Source organism: Acinonyx jubatus, chromosome A1, assembly GCF_027475565.1.
Source record: "Acinonyx jubatus isolate Ajub_Pintada_27869175 chromosome A1, VMU_Ajub_asm_v1.0, whole genome shotgun sequence".
Lineage (NCBI taxonomy): Eukaryota > Metazoa > Chordata > Mammalia > Carnivora > Felidae > Acinonyx > Acinonyx jubatus.
The window spans coordinates 206,740,771-206,758,189 of NC_069380.1; the positions used below are offsets into that span (position 1 = coordinate 206,740,771).

The 17,419-nt window shown below is 35.8% G+C and overlaps 1 protein-coding gene across 4 annotated transcripts in view; it reads right to left on the minus strand.

Moving 5' to 3' along the window:
• Positions 1-5,310: 5,310 nt before the first annotated feature.
• The window catches only part of NIPBL (NIPBL cohesin loading factor), a 197,297-nt gene continuing 185,188 nt past the window's right edge, over positions 5,311-17,419 (minus strand). For 3 of the 4 annotated variants that reach the window (XM_027075474.2, XM_053201406.1, XM_053201408.1), the window contains 6 exons: positions 16,406-16,606; positions 13,186-13,332; positions 11,132-11,406; positions 9,056-9,230; positions 6,865-7,053; positions 5,311-6,303 (listed from right to left, as the gene is read on the minus strand). In XM_027075474.2, coding sequence (XP_026931275.1) covers positions 5,938-6,303; positions 6,865-7,053; positions 9,056-9,230; positions 11,132-11,406; positions 13,186-13,332; positions 16,406-16,606 — 1,353 coding nt within the window. In that variant the 3' untranslated portion in view covers positions 5,311-5,937. Of the gene's footprint in view, positions 6,304-6,823; positions 7,054-9,055; positions 9,231-11,131; positions 11,407-13,185; positions 13,333-16,405; positions 16,607-17,419 lie in introns of all 4 variants that reach the window. The other variant, XM_053201407.1, reaches the window with a different exon arrangement.

Below are 17,419 nucleotides of genomic sequence, written 5' to 3' on the forward strand. Positions count from 1 at the left end.
GAGTGGGAGAGAGCCGAAGCATAAGAGACTCTTAAAAACTGAGAACAAACTGAGGGTTGATGGGGGGTGGGAAGGAGGGGAGGGTGGGTGATGGGTATTGAGGAGGGCACCTTTTGGGATGAGCACTGGGTATTGTATGGAAACCAATTTGACAATAAACCATATATTGAAAAAAAAAAAACTGAGAACTGAGGGCTGATGGGGGGTGGGAGGCAGGGGAGGGTGGGTGATGGGTATTGAGGAGGGCATCTTCTGGGATGAGCACTGGGTTGTATGGAAACCAACTTGACAATAAATTTAATATATTTAAAAAAACAAAAAACAAAAAACAACCCTGAGATCAAGAGTTGCATGCTCTGAGCCAGCCAAATACTCCAATTATGGATTTCTTTAAGCTCCCACATAACATGCTAAGTGGTTGTATTTACCAAACTTCATCACACTTATTTCAGAATCACATGGCTTCAGGCTGTGTTCTGAATTCAAAGTTAATACTCTTTTCACCACTCCAAGTTTTAGTCTTCTACTAAAGATTAGCCACGTTCAATAATTTTTGTGTTTTGATCTTACTGCATTTCACATGTTGCTCTCTACTTCCTCCTTGAAACTCTCTAATCCCTCCCTGGTTTCTGGATTCTTCCCATCTTCAAGATTAGCCAGGTAATATGGAAAAAAATTAAAATAAAAATGGGATCCATAAAATGTTCACATTTTACCTTCTCCCTTTATCTAACAGGATAGTAGGCATCTCAAAATCTGAAGCTATAAAGTGGATCTTTTGAAAAGGTATAAAAAAAAAATCCACAACATTTAGTCATTAGTTTCTCTACATTCATATCTTACGACTGAATAAGGACTTTCCAGATGAATCTTCTTTGTAAGGGCAACTGATCTGGGAGGTAAGAAAGAGCCTGGAGGGTTGCTCTTGGCTCTTGGTATAAGTAGGTATATGCAGGTAACCCTTGAATGATGTAGGGTTTAGGGACACCGAGACCTCCCGCAATCATGTGTAACTTTTGACTCAAAACTTGGCTACTAATAGCCTACTGCTGACTAGAAACCTTACGGATAACACTGTTAATAAACACGTTATATGTATTATATGCTGTATTCTTACAGTTAAGCTAGCAAAAAAAAAAGTAAGAAAATCACAAGGAAAGTAAGTTACAGTATTTGCACATAAGTGGAACTGCACAGTTCAAACTCATGTTGTTCAAGGGTCAACTGTAGCTTGTAGGTATCAATTCACCTATTTGAGCCTCAATTTCTCTTCACCTGTAGTTAATGGATTTCCAAAGCAGTTTATACATGTCACTGGTGGGAGTGACCGGGAATCCCCTGAAATTATATGCACAATTCTGTTCAGTCTTCTAAGAAGGGTTTGTTTAGTTTCCTAAGTAGAGATTTCATGGCTTTCATTAGATACTTAAAGAGGTTCATGAATATCTGGATTAAATGAGTTGTCAGATCCCTCATATTTTAAGACTCTATAGAAATTTTTTAAAACTATGGAATGTGGAGATCCATTATCAGTTTAGGTTTTATGACAAACTTAGATTATGATTACATTTTCCTGTTCTTTGTTCTAAATTACAATTCTAGGCAAGTTATGATCACGGCAAACTTAACACTGCCATTTCTTGTGGGGAAAAAAGGGTGCAGACAGTACAACTATATGACAAAGTAACACAAAATAACTTTTCATTTCTAAGGTTCTAATGACTGAAAAAAAAAGTCACAAATAGAAGCAAAATTACATTCAACAAAACTGCAATGCCTACAAACTATATACTAAAAAATAACCACAACTGATTGTCCACTTATTTCAGACAGTAGGTAACAAAATTCTGACTAACGGAGGAACTTTAATCACAGGGCAACTTCTGTTATCTGTTTAAACTTGTGTTTCCTTACTTTAGTTCTTCATCTCTAATTGCCTGTTTGGTATTTGCCAACTAAAATTCAAAGGATTAAACAAACGTTTATCACCATCTTTCTGAAAACCAGACCTACCTCCTTACTTCATTATCTCTGTAATGGCACCACTATTCTGGTTACGCAGGCTTAAGAATCAATACACAGGAGTTTGGGAGAGAGACAATGTCTCTCAAACCCAAAATAAATTCAGTTACGAAAGAGGATTACAAAGCAGAAAATAACTGTTCTTCCTCTATTTAGAACCAACTATTTCTTAAGAACCCAAGGACAAGATTCAGTTTCTTCATTAAAAAATTTGTAAAGAATAAAAGATGAAGACATCTATAGATTAAGACCTAAAACTAAAAAAGACATTTTGAGGACATTGAAAATCTGAAGTTACTGGATATTTGATGTCAAGGAGTATTACTACTTAAAGATGATGTGTTTATAGACGAAATAATGTATCTGGGGTTTCAGAAAAATATAGAGGAGGATATAGAGGGTGTAGCTGAAATAAGCTTGGTCAGAAATTCAGAATGATTGAAACTGAGTGATGGGTCTGTGGTGATTCTCTAACAAAAAGTTAAAGTCATTAAAAAAAAAATCCTGATGAGAATAAAAGAATGTGTGCATTCTGCATCAGTGTGGGCAATGAAGCCATATACAAGTGGCGTCTCACAAAGAGGGGTGGGTCGGTGGTATTCACTGGATTACCACACAAAACACACAGGGATTTTATGACCACTTGGTCAATAAACTATGCAAGTGGGAACTTGTTTGGTCAGTGACCTATTACACCAAATTTACATTCAACTGTTAGGACCAACAGAACAATGAGTGGTTAGGAAAATTTTCAAATAAAAATATTACACCAAGTTGTGTAATGAATAATATGCTTCCTATGACAAAAATTAGCTAAGGGGTTAAACCAACTTCAGTTTTAAAATGAGCAAGGCAAAACAGCAAAAGGTTCAAACAAGTAGGATTTCTGTAGAGCAAAATTTACTGTCAAGTGTCTCAAATTACATGATGATTTCAAGTGAATGATCTGATGGATTTTATATCAGCAAAAGTAACCTTATTCCAGTTTAGTATCAATAGCTTTGGATATGCAGACCACCTGGGTGCTGCACGAGTGACCACACTGAGTTCTTTGTGCAACCAAAAGCAGAGTACGGGCGAAGAAAACCACATACCTTCCTGGGTAAGTTCACTTTCTACATGAACATATGATAACTTTGCTCATTGCTCATGAAATCCACATTGGACAGAAAAGCTGGACTTACCTGTCTTCATGGATAGACTACAGTCGTCAATAACTGTGTGCTTCAGTTACCTGCTAATGGTTCAAATATTCAACATATCAACAAAGTAAGCTACATACTACTTTTCTTTAAAAGTTTAGAATTTCTCACTAGAGATTACTAAATTGTTTTCTGCCTTTGTATTTTGATACAAATTTTTTAAACTACCCATTCGCTGTCAAAATAGTAAACAATTTAAGAAAATACAAAAATTTCGTAATTAATATATTAAAGTGAAGAGGTACTTGGCACTTTTTATATCAAATAGAACACACCTTCTTTTCAATACAAATCAATAAAACATGATTTGGCATATTACAGTATCAACAAACTACAGATTAAGATTGAACTTTGTAAACCCTTAATATACACGGAAAGTTTGATTTTGTAGATTTGACCGTCAAGGCCTTAACCTATTTTACTGTTAAGACCTAAAAAATTCACATTTGAGAAATCTACTTTTTGAAAACTTTGGTTAGTATATTTTAAGGGTTAAGGCTTAGGAATTGTATCAACATTTGGCTTATATTAATAGCTAAAATACCGGAACTCAGAATGTATGGAAAATTCCTGAACACAGAAATTCACCTGGCAAGAGAAGCCTTATCTACTGTGTGCCTACCCCCTAAAGCTCACTCTGAAGAGGGTCCCTAAGTATAAACACACTAAGTATCCTTTAGGAACTGGTTTACTTTCAATAAGGATCATCTCCTTTAATTGTTTAATTAGCTTAGAATAGTGAGACACAATTATTCCAACTCCAAATTTAAATCCCTACAACATTTATAAATTACTGAATATGAGACTCAGTTTTCCTCATCTACAAAATGGGGATAAAACATTTAACTAGCAGTTTTTTTAAGAATGAAATAACAGCATGCACGATTGTCAAGCTTCATAGCATTCAAGATCAGTTTTACTACATCTTCTTTAGAACTCTACAGGCTTGACTTTATTTTCTTATATTTTTTCTACATTAGTATTTTACTCTTATTGATGAATTTCTATTGTTTTCATTAGCTACCTCAAGTCCTTTCTGATTAAACATACTACTCCATGGGGGAAAAAAAGCCAATCTAGTTTTATTCTACAGAGTTCACAGTAAAAAGGAAGAGGAAACATACAATTAAGTGGAAGAAGAGTGGGAAAACATTTCCTTCAAGAAAATGTTCGGAAAGAATTCCACATCGGAAATAGATCCTGAAAAGTTATTTTCATTGTGGTTTAATAAGTGTTCACAAAAAGGTATTTTGTGGCAATGTCACTTTTCCTCACAAATTGAGAATCTTCATTTATTGGCCAATTTCATAAAACTTAACATTCTAGAGGTCAACTTTTAAAAATGAACTTAAAAATAAGTACACATTGTTTTTAAAAGACTTAAATTTGAAACACACCTTCTCCCCTGCGATTTTAGCCATTACTATTTCTGAGCATCAACTATGCAGATCAACTGATTAAATACCCACTCTCCCCATTTGTAATAACAACCGCTCTCCAAAGAGGTATAAAATGTTTAGAATAGAAAATGAATAAACATCTCAACTAGTAAAATTACTCCTTTTTCAGCATTAAAAAATAACTTGTGAAAAATGTAATGTAAATACGAAATGTCATACTCCACTCTATTTCTAAAATAACACACAGCATAATTTTAACTAAGAGAAATGCTAGTTTCCCAAAATAGCATGACTGTTACCTTTTCCCCAGGTTTAAAAAATAAATATTACCATCATGACATCACTAGAAAGAAATTGAAGCATACAAGGAATAAACTATAGTTTCTTTTTATATCAAAATGTACTCTTGAAAATGTGTTTGGCACAGTGCTAAATCATATATAGTTAATACTAAATATTGCAGGATACAATAAAACCCTGGAGTTAACTGTTTACACCCTCTTATGGGAATGAAAATAATAGATACCAATTATTCAGAAGTCAGCCTATACAAACTGTATAAACAATATTTTATGTTTTGCTTTGAAAACCAGTGATATAATAAATTTTACATAAAAGACTGCAAAATAATATAAATGGATTTAAACAGATCTTTACAGTAAGAAATTCAAATGGAAACAGACAAGTAACAAAGAGAAGTAAAAAAATTTATTGCAGTATTCGCTCCACCAGATTGCCTGGGGATCCCTTTTCTTGTATTGTTTTCAGGGTGACCTAATACATCAAAATCTACATTTACAAAAACTCCTTCTGCAGATAGGTCATAGATACTGCATGCTTTTTTTTTTTTTTTTTTTTTTTTTTTTCAACAGAATAAATTATATATCCAGGAGAGTCTGCCATTTTACAGCCTGGAAAAAACAATGCTTCCCTGGAAACTGGGCTAAGCTAAAGAAAGCCATCCGCTGCTAGGTTAAACTCCAAGAACACTTTATTAAGAACATTAACAGACTAATTTCCAACATTCACTTGTTTATTTTTTAAACAGAAAGTTTTTTTCCAAGATATAAACAATTTTTGTTAAACTATAATACAGTGGGAGTAAAAATGAACTGAGAATCTGTTTCTGCTGCACAACAGCGAAGGGAGCTCCCACAAAAATGTTTGCCCAACATTTCCTTCTTTTGTTCCTGCATCCCAGGTTCCATTCTTACTCTTCATAAAACTGATTTTTTTTTGCCAGAATGTTGATATTTCAAGTTTTTCTGCCTTTTAAAAAAATTCCTGTAAATTTGGCTGCATGTACAAATTCATTAGCTGGAAGTCCCATCCTTGGCGGCATACAGGGATCGTAAAGTCTGAACAACTTTATTAGTCAGCTTATTAGCACTCGTTAGAGCAATTTTTTTGTAAATAATGTCTGACTCTTTAATAGTGTCTACCCAAGGCACCAGTTTGCGGCCGTCACGGCGCTTAGCCTCAGTCCAGGAGCCACTGTAGGAGCCTGCCATCCACTGAACACTGAAGCCATTGCTGGTTTTCTGTACTACTCTTGCAATTTGTGGTCGATCTTTGTACTTTGGACAGCAAATAGCGATGACATCCATGACGTCAACACTTTCATTCATCTGTGCTGCCAACTCCGTAGAGTCTGAATTTCGTTTTGACCTTCTCAATGACTAAAACATTGGGGGGGGGGAAAAAAGACGAAGTGTTACACAAAAGAATTTTAGTGAAATTTTTGTTTTTATTGCTTTTAATCCCTTGACGCCGGGAGTTTGGGATTTCCCAGCACACTTCCATTGCCGGCAATGAGACGCACCGTGACCGCCAGCGCCAAGGGGTTAACATATACTTGTAAAACCATATAACTCTTAATTTGTACCCGTGTCTTTACTCTTATTGATATATAAAATTATATATACATATGAACCATAAAGCTACATAAAACTTAGCAACAATAAAAAAGGATAACACACATTAATACAATCCAAAAAAAATTAATAACCCTTTATGCTGGATAAGTCTCATTTCTGTTTTTTCTTTTTTATTGTCTTTTATGTTAAACTTTCTACAAAAGGATGTATAAATGGTTAAGTAGAGAATCTCTATCTACAAAATGTTTTCTCTCATAAGTATTACATTACTTGGTGTACATTTAATAGACTGACATATATAAGCACATAAAAATCATTTTACGTAATACGCTGCGAAATACGTTGACTCCTCCTCCGCCTCACCCCTGAAGTGCCTCCTCCTCTATCCTCCCCATCACTTTCATCATCTTCTGTCTCTGCTGCTGCATTATTTTTAGGGCTGCCTCCTCCAAGCAGCGAGGTAATTGCTTTGTTCCGAGCATTTGTACTAGCTGACACCTCCCCTTCTTCCTCCTCTTCATCAGGGTCCAGATGTTCCATGAGAAGTTTGAACTACAAAAATTAGATACGAATTTAGAATTTTATGTACATAATTTCAAGCAAGATTGTTAAATCCTTAAATGTTTCCTTTAAAATTTTTTTCCCTAAATGTTTTCTACAGCAGTAATTGGGTGTGGGTGCTAGTTTAATTGCTAAATAGACTTTAGCTATTGTCTGCATCAGGGCCTGGTAAATATTTTCTATAAAGAGCCAGATAGTAAATATTTTTTGCTTTTGTACACCATGAGGTCTCTGTCATAACTAATACAACTCTTGTCATTGTAGTGTGAAAGCATCTAGCGACAACATAAATGAGTGGGCATGGCTGTTTTAAGAGAAGTTTATTTAAACAGGCAGTAGGGGAAAAAAAAAAAAAACCAGGCAGTGGGGGCCAGATTTGGCCCATAAGTTGGAGTCTGCTGACCCTGGTCCAAGTCATCAAGCAACCAAGTGATTAATAATTAAATACTGATAGACATTTTCCCCATTTTCTGTCCCCCTTTGCCTTCTCCGAAAGTAAGAAGATAAAAGAGGATAAAAAGAATGTTAAAGAATTTTAAATGAGAATTAAAATAATTTTCAGTTTTAGAGTATAAGGGTTACCGTCTATGAATAATATGAAAACCACCGTGTAGGTTTCATTCTTGGTCAAAAATATCATTATTAGTTATGTTTAGCTACTTGCTTGAAGTAGATTAAAACAAAAAACTATTTTTATTTTTGAGGGACAATCCTCCCCCCAGATATTTCTTTAAACATAAAACTTTACTGGGGTAAAATATACCTTAAAACTTATCATTCTAGATTTTAGTGTTCAATTCATTGCCATTAAGTATATTCACCATGTTGTATAATCATCACCACCATCATTTCCAAAACTTTTTTATCATCCCAAACAGAAATTCATTCTGTTCCTATTAAAACAATAGCTCCTCGGGGCGCCTGGGTGGCTCAGTTGGTTAAGCGTCTGACTTCAGCTCAGGTCACGATCTCGCGGTCCGTGAGTTCGAGCCCTGCGTCGGGCTCTGGGCTGATGGCTCAGAGCCTGGAGCCTGCTTCCGATTCTGTGTCTCCCTCTCTCTCTGCCCCTCCCCCGTTCATGCTCTGTCTCTCTCTGTCTCAAAAGCAAATAAACTTAAAAAAAAAAAAATTTAAAACAATAGTTCCTCATTCCTTCTGGTAACAACCTCTATTCTATTTTCTGTCTCTATGAATTTGCCTAGTCTTAAAGACATTTTAAGTGTTTTTTTAAGCTTATTTGAGAGAGAGAGAGGGAGAGGGAGAGGGAGAGAGAGAGAGAAGAGGAGAGAGACAGAGTATGAGCAGAGGCAGGGCAGAGAGAGAGGGAGAGAGAGAATCCCAAGCAGGCTCCACACTGTCAGCACAGAGACTGATGTGGGGCTTGATTTCACAAACAGTGAGATCATGACCTGAGGTAAAATCAAGAGTCCGATGCTTAACTGACTGAGCCATCCAGCCACTCCAAGACATTTTAAAAGCACTTTTTGTACATATACACATTCTTACATACTTGTTAACAGAGTACATATGTAAGAGACATACAAATATATAAGCCTGTATTACACTTCTGTAAGAATACGTAAAAAAGTACTAATACTGGTTGCCAGGAAGGAGAGCAACAGGATGGCTGGAGGGCAGGAGGATGACTTTTTCATGATTTTCTCCTTATATGAACCATAAACTATGTAATCTACTGAATTAAGAAAAATACACACATGGGCATGGCTTTTTTCCTAAAACCTGCCTAAAAGCTTTCATTCTTACTGAAATAAAATGAGCAGTGGGCTGGCCTTTCCTAAGAAAAAATAATTATGATGCAATGGGTGAAATGGGAAAGGCAAGCTTCAAGGAACTCATTAAAACCACATACAGAAAAATCATCCTGGTGGTTTATGAAGCTTCAATGTAAGGGGGACTGCTTTCTCCCAGGAAATAATTTACTTTTCAAGAAAGTCACTATTAAAAAGAAACAGATTTTGGTTTTACTACTCACATCTAGATACTGTTTTACTATACTCCTCTTCACATCTTCAGTGATTTTGGAATTAGCCATATCACTCCGCAAGAAGTCCAGTGTTTGTTTGGGATGAAAATGAACTCCTGTTTTCCGGTTTATCGCTTTATCATATACTTTTGCAGATTCAGATGGAGAGTATTTCTGAATTTTACTGTTTTGGGAAAACAAAGTCATTAACTTTAAAATTTTTTCAGGCATTTATATTTAAAGTGATTGCAGTTAAATTTAATTTACTAATAATTAAACTTTTTATCATACAGATTTCAGCCAGTGAACTTGTACACAAAAATAAACATAATTTCAAAAGGGAAGTAAAGACATAAAGACAAAGATTCACAAGAATAATATTCTCTTGTTTCCATCAGCATTTGTCTGAAATAGAGGCATCATTTAAATGAAAGTATTTCTCATGTCTGTTTTTGAGTGCTATGATCCTGATTGTACAACAGTTTCAATATAATACTGGTTTATGTAACTAGTTTACCTCCTACTTTCCTGCCCTCCCAATTATTCATCCTCTACACAGCAGCCAAAACCTGTTTCATATTATTAACAACTCTGGCTTAAAAATTCTCCGGACTTAGGGTGCCTGGGTGGCTCAGTTGGTTAAGCATCCTGGATTTTGGCTCGGGTCTTGATCTCCTGGCTTTGTGGGTTTGAGCCCTGCATCTGGCTCTGTGCTGGCAGCTCTGAGCCTGCTGGGGATTCTCTGCCTCCCTCACGCTCTGCCCCTTCCCCACGAGACGTGTGCTGTCTCCCTCTCAAAATAAATAAAAGTTAAAAAAAAAAAAATCTCCCCAACTCCTTAAAATCACCTCAAGGCCTTACAAGGTTTTACATTAAATTAGTTGCCAATATTTAACATCAAGATATGTCCATTAAAACCTGGATTATCTAGCTTCTCTTGCAAAAGTAGAAGCTCTTGGCTACATTATGCCTACCCTCTTCTATGGCAAAAAATTGATGGACATCTGAGTAATACCTGAGTCCTTTAAATAAAACATGTTTTTCCAGTTTTTTCCAGTGACCTTCTCCTGAATCCCCTTTGTTCCATTTCATGATCTCCTATGAACATTTGGCTCTGTGATTCCTTTTTTCTTTTTTTAAATGTTTTTTCATTTTTGAGAGAGAGGGACAGAGCATGAGTGGGGTAGGGGCAGAGAGAAAGGGAGACAGAATCTGAAGCAGGCTCTAGGCTCTGAGCTGTCAGCACAGAGCCTGACGTGGGGCTCGAACTCACCAATCATGAGATCATGACCTGAGCTGTAGTAGGATGCTTAACTGAGTGAGCCACACAGGTGCCCCAGCTTTGTGATTCCTAATGTAAGGTTTTAATGAAATGAAAAATGACAAGGGGTGCCTGAATGGCTCAGTCAGTTAAGTGTCCGACTCTTGGTTTCTGCTCAGGTCATGATCTCACGGTTCATGAATTCAAGCCCTGCATCGGGCTCTGTGCTGACAGCACGGAGCCTGCTTGGGATTCTTTCCCTCTTTCTCTGTCCCTCCCATGCTCTCTCTCAAAATAAATGAATTAAACTTAAAAAAAAAAAAAAAATGACCAAAGTTTCATGGGTACAGGCAGAAAAAAGATACCTAAAGATACCTACAGTGACTAATTGTGGGTAAAATTATAGGGCATTCACAAATAATTAGTACTTTACTATTTCTTACATTAGAGACTATTTGGGCTCTATGAGAGCTCAGTCTAGTTGGTCTACATCTATTCTTTATTCACAGCTCTTTGAACACTTAAATTTGCAATCTACATGAAGATCAGCCTAATTCTCTAATAAGGTCTTTTTAAGGAAATCAACAAAGTTAAGTCCTTTGATTTATAATGCATTATGACTATGAAATGTTTGTCTTCTCTTCAAGAACAAAGTGAACAAACTGTGATATATTACACAACAAAATATATAGCAACACTATGTTCCTTCTTTAAAAAGGAACATTTTTAATATGAAAATAAGCATGCAATCAAAACTGAGTTTCATATTTCTTTATAATTTGAACCAGGTAAATTTTTTTCTCTCACTGCTTACGTAACCTTACCTATCAGAAAATCCACAGAGATTCTTCAAATGTTGTTTTAGCATCAGAAGCAATAAAATACCCTGGGAGACATTTGCAAATTCAATTAAAGGAGCTGAATTTTCTGGCAAGCATTTCATCACTGAATTTATGTCATCTTCCGAATCTGAATCTGAATCTGAATCTACACGTTTCCGTGACTTCCGAGGCCTGGAAACTTCTTCTTCACTCTCACTTGACTCATTTTCTTTACTAGGTGATGATTTTCTCTCTTTCCTTTTGTCTTTTACCATTGACTGGGAGGGTGAAAAAAAGGAAAAATAGTAACAAAATACCCCTAATAAATACATATGCTCCATGCAACAACTTCAAAAAAGCATCTTTAAATTAATATTTTATATATTAAAACCCTCTGACTTTCCATAAACAGGTTCCAAGACTTAATAAAATCGTATATAATCCACTACCCTGATCTCTCCCTCCCCAAAAGCCCTTCTGAAATATCAAAGGGAAACAATTTTGTTATAGGATAGAAATGAAAATAAGTTAGTTATAAAAGTATAAATTTGGTACACAGGTAAGCCATTACACAGGAAAAGTAGTAAATATAGTTTAACCGAGGAGAGGGGTGCCTGGCTGGCTCAGTCAGCAGAACATAAGACTCGTGATCTCAGGTTCATGAGTTCAAGCCCCACACTGGGCATAGAGACTACTTAAAAGAAAAAAAAGTGCTAAATATAATTTAACTGAGGAACATTTAATAGGTTTGAACATCCCAGCATCTATCAAATTCTCCCTTTTAAGAGCTTTTCAACAAGATAATATGGAACTTTTCTTAAACAGTTATTTTTTTCTGTATTTCATGAAACAGTTGACTCTTAAAAAGAAATAAAGTCAGCTAGATTTAAGAGAGGAGAAAAGACTAGATTACAAAGCAATTATTCAAATGTAATTGTTGAAGAAATAAAATGGGAGAAACATTTACAAGTATATCCACAACAGTGAGAGAAAATAAGGTAACATTATGGCTTAAGCTTCTGGGGGAATTATTTAACTTCTCAAACTTTACGGTGCACCTAGGGATTCTGTTAAAAATAGACTGTTTCAGTAGGTCGAGGGTGGGGCCTGAGAGTCTGCAGTTCTCACAAGTTCTCAAGTGAGGCCACTGCGGCTGTGTCTTGGCGCAAACTTCAAGCAGGAAGGGTTTAGATCCCTCGGTAATTCCAACCCTTGGGTATTATAATAATCTCCCTGATTTACTAGTTTGATCATATTGAGTTCTGAGTGCAACAATTTTGTAAAATGAGATCTACTGTGTCATCAGGCACATGAAAATATTCCAATTAATTTTTAAATAATTTACTGAGGGCCTACTATGTTTCCAAGTGCTATACTAGGTGCCATTACAATGAAACCAATTACATTTTCTCCTAAAAAAACCACAAAAGAGAAGACATAAGGTTTATAATAAGAAACTCAGTAAAGATTTTGGGCATACAATATGCCAACCCCATTATGATGCTGGTGTTCAGAGATAAGGAAATCAACATTATACATTTTCTGTGTTTCCTTATAAGTAAGCTATCTATCTCTATCTCTAGTTATATCTCTTCAAGTATACTATTGTGATCTACAGCATTACCAGATTTATAGAATCGCAAGATGCTTTAAAATGGGGTTTAAATGGATATATGAATGGACACCAAACACTTAAGGTCAGTGCTTAAAGTAAGAGGAAAAAAAGAAGTGGGATGGCTTATCAAAAGAACAATACATACATCCATATATATATATATATACACACACACACACACACACACACATATATATATATATATGGATGTATGTATTCCACTTAAATGATCTGAAATGGAATGGTTTTAGGTCTTTCTTAATAGAAATGAAACAGCAACCCACTTCTTCTCCCCAATTCAAGCACTGCCCAGATTTTAAATTATTTAGAAAGGTTTTATATACCTGTGAAAAGAAAAAAAAGAACAATGGAAACAAAACAGTGAAAATAGCATGCCTGCACTTTGACAGATGCATTAAGAATAGTAATGTGTGTAACTTACCTCCTTGAATGACTGCAGTAGGTTACTACCAGAAACTGAGAGTGTAATGTCTATATGATGCATTATAAACAACGGCTCTTCCTGTGTCTGGTATGGAAAACAGGCTAGATTGTCTGCTATATACAAGAGCATATTCACTTCTGTTTTCTGTAAATTTTAAAAAAAGGTACACATGTTTAGTGGATAATCTAGAAATCCATCCAAAAATCCTTTTTAGAAAAAATATTAGAGGGCACTTTCACCTCAGTTAATGCTTCTGAAAGAGAAGGGTGGAGGAGGGAGGGAGGGAGAGAGCAGGGAAAGGAGGGAAGAAAAACGGATGAGGGGTAACAGAAATGGATTTTATAAAATAATCTTATACCATCTTAAGATTTCATAATGAAGTATACCATGGACCTCAAGAAGGGAAGAGGTGAAATTTTTCAGTGCACCCAAGTGGAATTCCCTCAAGTTTTCTTATAGAGTATATGGGATCTTTATGATAAATCCATACCGCATCAGAAAGTATACATATGAATCATAATGATTTGTCATTGTGCTTCTAAGAGTTTAACCCATATGGAGATCAGTTACACACAGTTACTATTCTGCCCTCAACAATAAGCAGTAATAATAGTACTAACATGTGGGTTAAAAAAAAAAAAAATCAAAGCTCACGTATTCAAAAAACATTTGTCAGTTTCCTACATATACATAATTTAGAATATCAGTCATTCTGACAGTGCTACCATAGTCCCACATTATAAAAACTGAGGTAAGCAAAAATTAGGATTACTACTGGTTGTTTGCTTTAAAAAGAAGTAACAGAGATTTTCAGCATTTCATAATCATACAGAATATAAACAGAAAGGCACATTAATATTTAAATTCCTTTAAAACATTTACAGTTTAGGAAAAAAAGTGAAAAATATATAGCAATCAAAACATACTCCCTTCTACCATCTCACCTATCCTGCCATGCAAGCAACATAAAACCCAACAGCGGCAACAGCAACAACAAAATCCAGTAGGACAGATGGAATAAACTTGCTTTCACTCTATTTTTTTATTTTTAAATATGTGTCAACATCTACATGTTACAGTTGGGGAAACGCAAACACAGAACTCTACCTCATCTATTAACATTAATTTACATATACCGTTTCCTCCTAAGCTGCAAATGTTCAGGACTACTCTCAATAAACCTTTTAAAAACTGAAATTCTTCAACTCTGGTCATAAAAAAGTCCTGTATTGCTCTTCCCTTTCGAAAATCAAATTTCTTAAAAGAATACTCTAGAGCTGCTCCCCCATTGTCTTCCCCACCACTCTTCAATCACAATCAGACCTGTGTCTCTCACTGCTTGACTGCTTCCCATTTTTTTAAAATCTCTTCTCCTTGACTTGTGAGTAGCACTGGACACTACCCTCCACCCTTTCCTTCCTGAAAATTTCTTCTTCCTTAGTTCTCTCTTTGACTATTCCTCTTTTTATGTCCTTCTCAAGCCAACTCCTTTTCAGCAATCCTATTATTATTCTCAGGTGCTCAGGACAAGAATATTCCAGTTATCCTTCGACTATTCTTACACAGCCTCATTTATTACTTCTTCACGCTTCTTTCCTTTCCTACCACCATGATAATAGATCAGTCCCTTGTTACCTCTAGTGTGAACACAATGCTAAAAAATCCATGTTCCTAAAAATGTTCTTTGGCACCTGTCCTCATTACTTTCATTCAAATGCTTTTATTGGTTTTTCACTGTCTACAAGATCTTCCATAAACCATGCCTTATTATGACCTTTCTGCTCCAGTCGAATAACAATCTATTCATTATTTCCCACACATTCTTATCTTTGTGCCTTTATTATGTTTTTACCCCTGCCTTAAATAGTAGGTCCATCTCATCTAATTCCCAGGCCTTCAGTGATTTGTTCCTCCTCTGACATCCTTTCCTGGAAACAGGAGACGGCACTGCATTATGACAGCTGAATTTCCAGCTTAGCATTGCTCATGCTGGGGTGACAGAACATTGAGCTAGTGACAGACACACAGCAGGCAATGAAAGCACACAGGAATGAAGCTCAGGAGAAGAGATAGGGACTAGAGCAGTATCAACGGTATAAACCACCTGGCACTCAAAAATACGCTAACCTTATTTATTTCCTTTATCATGTCTCCACAACTGGAGGGAGGTAAGATCCATTGAGGGCAAGAGCACTATATCATACCATTTTCCACTCCTAGCATGATGTCCTACATACCATGAAAACTTAATACTGATGATGACATGATGATGATGATGGTCATGGTGATGATTAAATGATAGTCCAAGTACTTCTGAAATAAGTGCTTGTAATATTTATCTACTAGATCACATATCAAAAAATTTCATGTAGTACTTAAAAAAAGAGGCCTAGTAAGGTATCTACATTCTGGTAATTTAAATTTTGTTTTATGAAAAAAATCTGGTTTTGGGATAATAACAATCAACTTGTAAGTGATTAAATACAAAAAATATTTCTTTTGTTCTTTTCAAAGCTTTACACACACACACAGACTAACTGGTAAAGCTCTATATGGGCAGATACTAAATCTGTCCTATCCACCATTTTATCTTCATCTCTTAGCACAATGACTACCACACGTAGCAGGTGCTGAATAAATATGTGTGTAAAATGAATGAATAAATTAAGAGGTAAGCTTAAACAACAGAGCCTTCTATTTTGTTCGTTTATGGTCCTGGCCAATGCAACTTGTGCAATAGCCCAAAGGGTCAAAATTGTAATTACACACAAGTGGGCTCTTTATTAAGGAAGTCAAGTTGAACAAATAAGGACTTCAGTAGCCAAAAACCTGGAACAGTTATTCTAATATTTGACTGTAGCAGGAATAAGTGAAGTCTGACCTTATTTATTGAAGTAACTTATCCTCCAAAGTGATAATTTAAGTGCTGTACCTTATTATTAAGTGCTTAAAGGAACTATTATCAAAGTTTATAAGATACTCAGTATGGAGACACAGTTATACTTTATCGGTCACTGTATTTATATTCCATGTGAAACTTCCCCTCCAAATTTGACTATATACCTTGTAATTAATATAAGAAGATGTAAAGAAACACATATTTAATATAGTCACTATTATTGACTAAAATGGTCATATTTTCAAAATGCTGACTACTTTAGGCATAAAATTTTATAGAACATTTATTTTCTTAAAATAAAAAGGTTTTTATGCTTACTGCTGTGTCATCAAAGAGGTTGAGTAAAGAAATTAGAAAGGCCCGTCTGTGTTGGCGATTTCCACGGATCATGGAGTAAAGATGTGAACACAAAGCGCTAGAGGACTCGTCTTGTCTGAAACCCCTCACAGGATCTTTTAGGCATGTGTTGATTGCCTGTTGTACCTGGTAGGACATCTTCATACCAGCCACTGCTTTCATCTGAAATCAATAAAAGGCTCATTTTTGTAATGGAAATTAAGAGTCAAGTTAAAACTATACTTTGAATATTATAAGCAGAGGCTAACTCCACTGTTTAGTTTTCTTACTTAAAATCATAAAATCATGGAACTCAAATGCTGTAAGGAACATCAGAGATCATCTACTGCAACCCACTTGTTTTATATAAGAAAAAATCAAGACCCAGAAAGCCATTACTGCCAAGATCACACTGTAGGGACTAGAACCCAGGCATCCTTACTTTTAGTCCAGCACGCTTGCTGGACTATCACCTCTAGCTCAGTTTTAAGAGTTAATTTTAAATGAGAATAAAAAGCTTGGGGGACAAACTCAGTTGCGTGTTTAGAAGTAAATACAGTAAAACCTTGGATTGTAACTTGCTCTGTGAGTGTTCTGCAAGATGAGCAAACATTTTTTTTTTTTAATGTTTATTTTTGACAGAGACACAAAGGGTGAGTGGGTGAGGGTCAGAGACAGAGGGAGACACAGAATCCAAAGCAGGCTCCAGGCTCTGAGCTGCCGGCACAGAGCTGGACGTGGGGCTCGAAGCCATGAACTACGATATCATAACCTGAGCTACAGTTGGACGTGTAACTGACTGAGCCGCCCAGATGCCCTGAGCAAACATTTCTAATAAATTTTAACTTGATAAACGAACAATGTCTTGCAATACGAGTAGTACATGATGCCAAACATCACATGATCACAACTGAGCCAATGGTTCTTCTGTCTCTCTGTCTCTCTCTCTCTCACTAAGGGATCGTGGGTGATCATCTCCCATGCTTGGATGCTCGG